The sequence below is a fragment of the Lipotes vexillifer genome, unplaced genomic scaffold (genome assembly GCF_000442215.2).
Source record: "Lipotes vexillifer unplaced genomic scaffold, Lipotes_vexillifer_v1.1 scaffold914, whole genome shotgun sequence".
Taxonomy (NCBI): Eukaryota; Metazoa; Chordata; class Mammalia; order Artiodactyla; family Lipotidae; genus Lipotes; species Lipotes vexillifer.
Genome location: NW_006780388.1, coordinates 2,325,718 through 2,335,401, shown reverse-complemented (window position 1 = coordinate 2,335,401; position 9,684 = coordinate 2,325,718). Strand labels below are relative to the sequence as shown.

The 9,684-nt window shown below is 48.9% G+C and overlaps 1 protein-coding gene across 1 annotated transcript in view; it reads left to right on the top strand.

Annotated features, from left to right (window-relative positions):
* The window catches only part of LOC103074207 (ATP-binding cassette sub-family A member 3-like), an 89,228-nt gene that overhangs the window by 78,352 nt on the left and 1,192 nt on the right, over positions 1 to 9,684 (top strand). The window contains 5 exon segments of the mRNA XM_082930981.1: positions 4,496 to 4,683; positions 5,906 to 6,076; positions 6,326 to 6,516; positions 6,649 to 6,722; positions 7,169 to 7,506. Coding sequence (XP_082787107.1) covers positions 4,496 to 4,683; positions 5,906 to 6,076; positions 6,326 to 6,516; positions 6,649 to 6,722; positions 7,169 to 7,506 — 962 coding nt within the window.

Here is a 9,684-nt window from a genome sequence, read left to right as displayed (position 1 = left end):
TACACGGGCCTCTCACTGTTGTGGCCTCTCCTGTTGCAGAGCACAGGCTCCAAATGCGCAGGCTCAGCGGCCATGGCTCACGGGCCCAGCCGCTCCGCGGCATGTGGGATCTTCCCAGACCAGGGCACAAACCCGCGTCCCCTGCATTGGCAGGCGGACTCTCAACCACTGCGCCACCAGGGAAGCCCCTGTACAAATATTTTTAAGCATTCTTTCACATTTCCTAAAATACATTCTTACCAGAATCTGCTAGTATTCTAAAAATCAGCAGTGACTTCTGAGAGTCCACATGCGTTTCTGTCAGAGTTACTCACTCAGAATCATTCGGCTCCACTGTGGGATTGTCATTGGTCCATGGTGCCACCATGCTCTGAGCAGGGCTCCTTGGCCATTCCAGATGAGCCTCCATGGCAACAGGCTTACTGCAAACTCAGGTGTGTAAGAAACATCACATTTCTTCATTTTCTTTGCATCAAATGATAACATTTTCAAGCCTTCTATCCCAAAATTTGTTCATGAAATAGAAAGCCTATATAGACCAAAACTGGAGGTAAAATTGAAATAATGATTAAAGATCTACACCTTCTTAAAAGAGTCTAGGCTAAAAGGGATTGATGGGCAAGTATACCAACCACCACCAAACAGTTATTTCCTTCTTGTATAACCGCTTCAGAAGCATAGGAGAGAAGACAGAGCGCTACCCAATCTTAAGTGAAAAACCAAAGACAGTATCCAACATGAGCCATAGGCCAATTTCATACAGGAACATAAATACCCTAAATAAGATATTAACAATACAAATTCAGCAGTATATTGAAAGAATAAAAATTACAATCATCAGGTTTATTCCAGAAATGTAAGTAAGGTTTAACAGTAGGAAATCCACCAATGTAAAGCACTACCTTCACAGATGAAAGGAGAAAAATATTTATCAATAGAAGCTGAAAAGGCATTTGATAAAAACTCAGTACCCACTCATGATTTTTTTTTTTTTTTTCGGTACGCGGGCCTCTCAGTTGTGGCCTCTCCCGTTGCAGAGCACAGGCTCCGGACGTGCAGGCTCAGCGGCATGGCTCACGGGCTTAGTTGCTCCACAGCATGTGGGATCTTCCCAGACCAGGGCACAAACCTGTGTCCCCTGCATCAGCAGGCGGACTCTCAACCACTGTGCCACCAGGGAAGCCCTGATTTTTTTTAACTTTTAGCAAACTGTCTTGAGAAAAAAGAACAGAGCTGGAGATATCATGTTCCCTGACTTCAGACTATACTACAAAGCTCCAATAATCAAAACTGTATGGTACTGGCATAAAAACAGACACATAGATCAATGGGACAGAAATATACCCATGTGCTTATGGTCAACTAATCTACAACAAAGGAGGCAAGAATACATAACAGAGAGAAAACAGTCTCTTCAATAAAGTGCTCCAAAAACTGTAAAAGAATGTGTAAAAGAGTGAAATTAGAACATTTTCAGATACAAACTACTATATATAAAATAGATAAATAACAATGTCCTACTGTATAGCATAGGAAACTATATTCAACATCTTGTAATAAACCACAATGGAAAAGAAGATGAAAAAGAATATATATGTATAACTGAATCACTTTGCTGTATACCAGAAACTAACACAAGATTGTAAATCAACTATACTTCAATAAAAAACTAAAAAAGAAATTAGAACATTTTCTCACACCATTTACAAAAATAAACTCAAAATGGATTAAAGATAAAATGTAAGAGCAGAAACCATAAAACTCCTAGAAGAGAACATAGAACACTCTTTGACATAAATCATAGCAGTATCTTTTTTGAATCTGTCTCCTACAGCAAGGGAAACAAAAGGAAAAATAAACAAATGGGACCTGATTAAACTTAAAAACTTTTGCCCAGCAGAGGAAGCCATCAACAAAATGAAAAGGCAACCTACTGAATGGGAGAAAATATTTGCAAGTGTTATGACTGATAAGGAGTTAATATCCAAAATATATAAAGAGCTCATAAAACTCAATATCAAAAAAAAAAAACAACCTGATTAAAAAATGGGCAGAAGGGAATTCCCTGGAGGTCCAGTGGTTAGGACTCCGCATTTTCACTGCCAAGGATGCAGGTTCAATCCCTGGTTGGGGAACTAAGATACCACAAGCCATGCAGTACAGCCAAAAAAAAAAAAAAAAAAGTGGGCAGAAGACCTGAATAAGCATTTTTCCAAAGAAGACACGCAGATGGCCAACAGGCACGTGAGAAGATACTCAACATCACTAGTCATCAGAGATATGCATATCAAAACCACAATGAGCTATCTCCTCACACCTGTCAGAATGGCTATCATCAAAAAGTCTACAAATAACAGATGATAGTGAGAATGTGGAGAAAAGGAAACCCTCACCTACTGTTGGTGGGAACGTAAATTGGTGCAGCCACTGTGGAAAACGGTAAGGAGTTTCCTCGAAAAACTAAAAACAGAGCTACCATATGATCCAGCAATTCCACGTCTGGGTATATATCCAAAGAAAACTAAAACATTAATTCTAAAAGATACATGCACCCCAATGTTCATAGTAGCATTGTTTACAATAGCCAAGACATGGAGGCAATCTAAGTGTCCATCAACAGATGAATGGATAAGGAAGATGTGGTATGTATGTGTGTGTGTGTGTATATATATATATATATATATATATATATATATAAACAAAGCAATATTACTCAGCCATAAAAACGAATGAAATTCTGCCATTTGCAACAACATGGATGGACCTAGAAAGTATTATGCTTAGTGAAATAAGTCAGACAGAGAAAGACAAACACTGTATGTTATCACTTATATGTGGAATCTAAAAAATAAAACAAATGAATGTATATAACAAAACAGAAACAGACTCACAGACGTAGAGAACAAATTAGTGGTTACCAGTGGGGAGGGGCAAGATGGGGGGGGATTAAGAGATACAAACGACCATGTATAAAATAAATAAGCAACAAGCATATATTGTACAGCACAGGGAAATACAGCCCTTTTTTTTGGTAATAAATGGAGTATAATCTATAAAACTATTGAATCACTATGTTGTATACCTGAAACTAATATTATAAATCAACTATACTTCAATAAAAAAATTTTTTTTAGCAAAGTAGAAATAGAAGAAACATTAGGTTAAAATCAGTTGATAAAGGCAATCAGAAATCTTTATATTTAATAGTGAAATATTTGAAGCATCTTCATTCAAGTCATCTGCGTTTTTCTTCTCAACAGTTCCCTCCAGACTAGTGACATCTGTCTTCAGGGGAAGCCCCAGTCTGGGAATCCAAAGCCCTGTCTTGGGCTTCCCTGGTGGCGCAGTGGCTGAGAGTCCGCCTGCCGATGCAGGGGACACGGGTTCGTGCCCCGGTCCGGGAAGATCCCACATGCCGCGGAGCGGCTGGGCCCGTGAGCCATGGCCGCTGAGCCTGCGCGTCTGGAGCCTGTGCTCCGCAACGGGAGAGGCCACAACAGTGAGAGGCCCGCGTACCGAAAAAAAAAAAAAAGCCCTGTCTTTAGTTGGGTAATGCAAATGTTCTTCCGTAAGCAGACATTCCAAGTGGTTTTCTGGTTTGCACCCCATCACGGTCTCCCCACCCGCCACCCCCAGATGGCAGAGCCCAGAGCTGTCCAGCTGCTTTAAAGGGAGGAGGAAAGGAGAAGGAAGAACACTGATTATCTTTCAAAAATGGTATCATACTATTGTCATCTTCTATTCCAGGGGAGCTCTTGAACATGGGCACAAATCAGGGTGGTTTGCTGCAAGTTCATAATGGCAAAAACTTGGAGATATCACATATGTGCCTGAATCTTTTATAAACAGCCAACTCAAATCTAGAAATGTTTCATGGATGACTAAGTAGCAGTTAAACTGAGTTGGAGTAGGTTTGTATTTACTGACCAAGGAAGATCTTTAAGACGTAATGGTGAGTTAAAAAAGCAAGTTGCAGAATGGTAGATAAAGGATGATACTGTTTGCCACACAGTTGGTCCCCTATGGGGAGCACCCAGCCGTGCAAAAGTTTGGAAGTGCACCCCCATGTGACTGCACTGCCCGGGGCATGCCCTGGCAAGAGACTCCAGCAGCCTTACAAAGAAAAGCTATTCGTGGGTTACATGTCTAATAGAAAATGTGTTTAAAGGGGAAATAATAAAGCGTCTTCTGCTGACCATATACTTGGAAGGTGACAAGAGGTAGGGAGAACTGGGCACTGAGGTTTCCTGCCAGGCAGGCAGGAAATAAGCACTCCAGCCCCCCACATGCACCCTCAAGAACTGGGGTTCACGCCACCAGCAAGTGCTGCATCCAGACTCCCGAACGTCACTGTTGGACCTTGGCACCCCATGGCACATGTCTGTTCATGTAGCCCACATGGGGGTGCACAGGACAAAGGCAGGGTCCAGGCCCCTGCCCAATTGGCAGCTTTCCTTCTGACACGCCTACCCCTTGGGCTGTGTTCCAACACCAGGTGAGGCAGTGGATCGGCTACTCTCCCCAGTTTGATGCCCTGCTGGACGACATGACGGACAAGGAGACACTGGTCATGTATGCCCAGCTCTGGGGCATCCCCAAGCGCCACATCAGTGCCTGTGTGGACCAAATTCTTGATGATTTACTCATGTGCACGTACGCCGACAACCTGGTGAAGACCTACAGGTGAGACTTGGGGCTCCCTCGGCCCTTCCCCCTCCGGTAATAAGAGGTGTTGTGGTTCTTCTCAGTGCTGAGGGGTAGGGCAAGGCGTGTCAGCTCCATGCTTGGGGTAGTTTTGTGGTCCATGCCACTGCGTGGATTTTTGGGAAGGTGGCCTCCCTCCCCTGTAAGAATGGGTCAATGGCCTGGGCTGCCCCAAGGCACAGCTTCCTCTTGGCCCCAGGCAGTTATGTGGCTGAGGACTGGCTGATGCACCATTGGTATTATTCTTCCTGTCGCTTCACAAAGGGCTTCTGATTTTTGGTAGACTTGCATTTCAAGCACACACTACCTTATCCCGCTCTGTATGAGGCATCTGAGCTGTTGTTCTGCTGAGAAGCCTGGGGGATTCCTCAGTCTTATGTTGCCAGTGATCCTAACCCAACTCCAGTTAGCTTAAACAAAGCAAGGCCACACATGTCTGGAATCCCAGGCCACCCCTCGAGTTGTGCACAGCGCCCCTGCAGGCTGGCAGCAGTACCCCACTCCCGGGACAGGGAAGTCAGAGGCGGTTAGATGATGTCGCCCTGTCTCTTTCCTCTGTTGACTTCGGTTTCAAGCATGTTTTTGTGTTTCCTTGCATCTTTCGATGATTAAATGAGTTAACACCTGGGACGTTTAGAACAGTGCCTTGTACATTGTAAATGCTATGTGTTCATTAAATAAAGTTAGCTAAAACGGCTCTATGGGGCTTCCCTGGTGGCGCAGTGGTTGAGAGTCTGCATGCCGATGCAGGGGACACGGGTTCGTGCCCCGGTCTGGGAAGATCCCACATGCCACGGAGCGGCTGGGCCCGTGAGCCCTGGCTGCTGAGCCTACGCGTCCAGAGCCTGTGCTCGGCAACGGGAGAGGCCACAGCAGTGAGAGGCCCGCCTACCGCAAACAAAACAAAACAAAACAAAACGGCCCTATGCTCTTACCCCCCTAACATCCATAGAGACCCTCAAAGGAGATTCAGGGACCATGTGCTCACCCTGGACCTATCCCTGTGTCCAGGGAAATGGTTTAGATGCTGAGTGGACAACCAAGTCACAGTGCACCCCTGGGGGAGGGTGGTGGGCCATGTTACTGAATGCCCCACCATGGGGTGTGAGCACTTTCTTAATAGAGAAGAAAAAAGGGGGGAGGATTGTACTACTGGAAACTTAAGATTGCCAATCACCCAGCTTCTCCCCCTCTGCCCCAGCGGTGGGAACAAGCGGAAGCTGAGCACCGGCACTGCCTTGCTTGGAGAGCCCATGGTCATCTTCCTGGACGAGCCGTCCACTGGCATGGACCCCGTGGCCCGGCGCCTGCTCTGGGACACCGTGGCAAGGGCCCGCGAGTCTGGAAAGGCCATCGTCATCACCTCCCACAGGTAAAGCCAGGACCGGGGCTGTAGGAGGGGTGGGCCGGGAGGGGCTGGGTGGACAGAAGACCTGTCAGCATCTGGTGAAGAGTCTGAGGAGAATCCCTAGGCTCTACCATGTGGGCCACATCCTGAGCATGGGAATCAGGAACAGCCTGATCTGGGCATCAGTACTTTCCCATGTGCACAGCTTTTGATGTGGAGGGTGGGCATCAGCATTCCCCAGTGCTATATCAGGCCTACACTCCCTCTCCTCAGCATGGAGGAGTGTGAGGCCTTGTGCACCCGGCTGGCCATCATGGTGCAGGGTCAGTTCAAGTGCCTGGGCAGCCCACAGCACCTCAAGAGCAAGTTTGGCAGTGGCTACTCCCTACGGGCCAAGATCCGGAGTGACAGGCAGCAGGAGGCCCTGGAAGAGTTCAAGGCATTCGTGGACCTGACCTTCCCAGGTGTGTGCTGCTGTGCAGAGGTCATCTGTGCGTCTGTCCATCCCTGAGCCCTGGGACGAGGGCTACGATTCCAGGGGCCTGGGCTGCCCTCCCCTGGCCAGCCAGCCCAGCCCTCAGGGGGACACTGTGCAGGCAGCATCCTGGAAGATGAGCACCAAGGGATGGTCCATTACTACCTGCCTGGCAATGACCTCAGCTGGGTGAAGGTAAGCACATACCTGGGCATCAGAGGGAGCACACCTCTGATGTCACCCACTTTCTGGTGTTCTCTTTTTCGGGTGGAAGTCTTATTCAGTGCTGCTGCAACATTCACGTGGATTTCATAGAAAATAAGAATGTTTGAGTTGGAAGGGACCTCGGATATCAGCTCCCCCCACCCCCTCATTTCACAGAGAGGTGAGTGGACCCAGAGAGGGGACACCATATGCCCAGGGTCACACATCAATCCAGGGACCCAGCTGGGGCCTCTGCCTTCTGACACCACTCGCAGCCAGGGTCCCTTTCCCTAAAATCACAGAGAGCTCAATTCTGTAGGACTGACTTCTTGAGAGGTGGTCTGGGACAGCTGAGAGAGGGATGGGCCTTTGGGGGGCTTTGTAACAACCCCAAAGACCCTTCCTCTTTCCAGCCCCTGTTGCCTCCTTTCCCACAGGTGTTTGGCATTTTGGAGCAAGCCAAGAAAAAGTACATGTTGGAAGACTACTCAGTCAACCAGATCTCTCTGGAGGACATCTTCCTGAACTTCACCTGCCCTGTGCCCCCCAAGCAAGGGGAAAACAAACAAGCGAAGGCAGAACCAGCAGGCCCCTTGTTACCCTTTCCACCTCCCTCTCCACCTTCTTCCCAGCCTCCCTCCCTGCCTCCCTCCCAACCTCCCTCCCAGCCTCCCTCTCCACCTCTCACTCCACCTCCCACTCCATCTTCCTCCCAGCCTTTCTCCCAGATTTCCTCCCAGCATCCCTCCTGGCCTCCCACTCCACCTCCCTTCAGGTCTTCCTCTTGGCCTCCCTCCCAGCCTCCCTCACCACTTCCCTCAAAGGCTGTCTTGCTGTAATAAAGAGTTCCCAGTGCCAGGTTAGCCCAGGTGCACACAGCCTGCCATGGGCTGCAAGGGTTACAGAGGCAACTTGAGGACCCAGTGAGCTCAGCTTGAGGGTGGAGGGGTGGGGGCAGCTCTCTGCCAGATTGAGGCCACTCACCTTAGAGGCCTGATGGAGGACCCAGGTGCATTTCTGTGGAAAATGATCCCCTCGAGTCCCACCTGGGTGGCCTTCAGCCTCACTGAGACCTGGCCATAGAAGCAGCCTCAGAGGAACAACACCTGCCATGTCCTGTCAGGAGTATGGAGGCCTGGGGGTGACCATGGTTGTAATGATGCCATACTTCTGAATGTAGGAGGAGAGAAGAGATTGACAAGTTTGCAAACTTAAAGCACCATTTTTCAATATTTGGATTTGTGGGGCTCCATTTGTTCTCTTCCCTGGCCCACGCGAATGTTAGGGGTGAGCCTGTATGTGGCCCTCTGTCAACCCATGATGTGGACATGATTATTATCCCATTGCCCAGAAGAGTAAGCTGAGACTTAGAGATATCCGGCAACTTTCCATGGTCAACAGATGGTAGAGCCAGGATTCAACTCAGGCAGAAGTTCTCAAAGTGGAGTCTCTGACCAGAAGCATCCACATCATCCAGAAACTTGTTAGAAATGCAGATTCTTAGGCCCCACTCCAAACCCACTGAATCAGAAGTCTGGGGGGTGAGGACCAGCAATCTGTGTTAACAGGTGCTTCTGCAGCTCAGGCGTGAGAAGAACTAAGCTAAGCCTGTGAGCTCAGACCATCCGGCCTGAGTGCAGATGGATGTGGCCGTGTACCTTTGTCATGAGGGCTCTCCTCCGAGAAGTGCCCTGCCCAATAGCCTTTCTCCCTGCAGCGTGGTCACACCTGCCCCTCTACAGAGCCCCATTAGGCTTCTCCTTTGCAGGTAGTTCTCTCCCTCCCTTCTCAACTCAGCTCTGGGAAAGTGGTGCCTACCATCCCTGCCCGCACTTCCTACCTCCCCTCACCACTCACCAAAAGTACAGTGTTGTCACATGCCTGGCTGCCACACCCACTCCGTCCATTTTTCCTGTGACTTCTCTGAGGCATCTCAGTGTCCCCTGCCCCCTTCTCCCCACTGCACCAGGCCCCCCATGGCCCCTCATCTGCCTCCTCTGTAGGCTCCTCTTCCTTTCTCTCTGAGTGGGGGATACCTCAGGCTCCCAGCCTGCTTCACTTTTCCTTACTCTCCCCTCTGCACCCTGCCACCCTTGAGTTTCTTTCTCATTCACCCCCAGGCCTTCAACTGCCATCTTATTCCAGTCAGGAACTTGCCTGAGCTCCCAAAAATCTCCTCTTCCAGTGAGTTCTCTCACCTTCCTGAAGTCCAATGGGAAATGGGCTCATCACCCCTCTGGGCCCAGGGGCTCTTACTGCCAGGGCAGTGGGTGGGGGTGACAGATGGCATGGCTGCAGCAGAGCCAAGAGAAGAACGCCTATTTCCTGATAAACAAGAAAACTTTACCTCTGAATAAATAAAAAGAGTGTTAAGGACATAGGAGCAAGATAGAGGACAACTGAGAGACTGGTCAGGGTGCTGCTTGGACTCCACAGACACGCAGCGTCACAGGGGAGCGAGAGCGTGACTTACTCACTCACTGGTGAAGCCAATGCCACCAAAATCTAACACAGAGAGTGCACCTCTGCCCTGGGGAGACCAGCAACAAAGAAAGTAACAGTGCAGGGGGAGGGCAACAAAGTACCAAATTGGGAAACAGTAACCAATGGAAACAAAGGTGAGGTGAAGAAGGCTGAAAACCCTTAGGGGTCCTGTGGATTCTCCTGTCCTCTGGTGTGGGAACGTGGGGCATCTGGGGAGCAAGTTCCAAGCTTGCTCTGCTCTACCCACTCCTCTTCCCAGGCACATCACCCCTGCCCCACCTCCACCCCCAGCTTCCAAGGCCTCATATCCCATGCTGTGATCATCCGTTTGTCTCCTGCTCCAGACTGGCATTGAGCCTTGGCACTATGGCTCCTCTGTGTGTTCGGCTGCTGAGCACAGACCAAGTAACCTGAAGGGGTTCAGCGAGTATAAGTGGTAGCGGGACAGAGTGCTGTCTGAGGCTGTAGG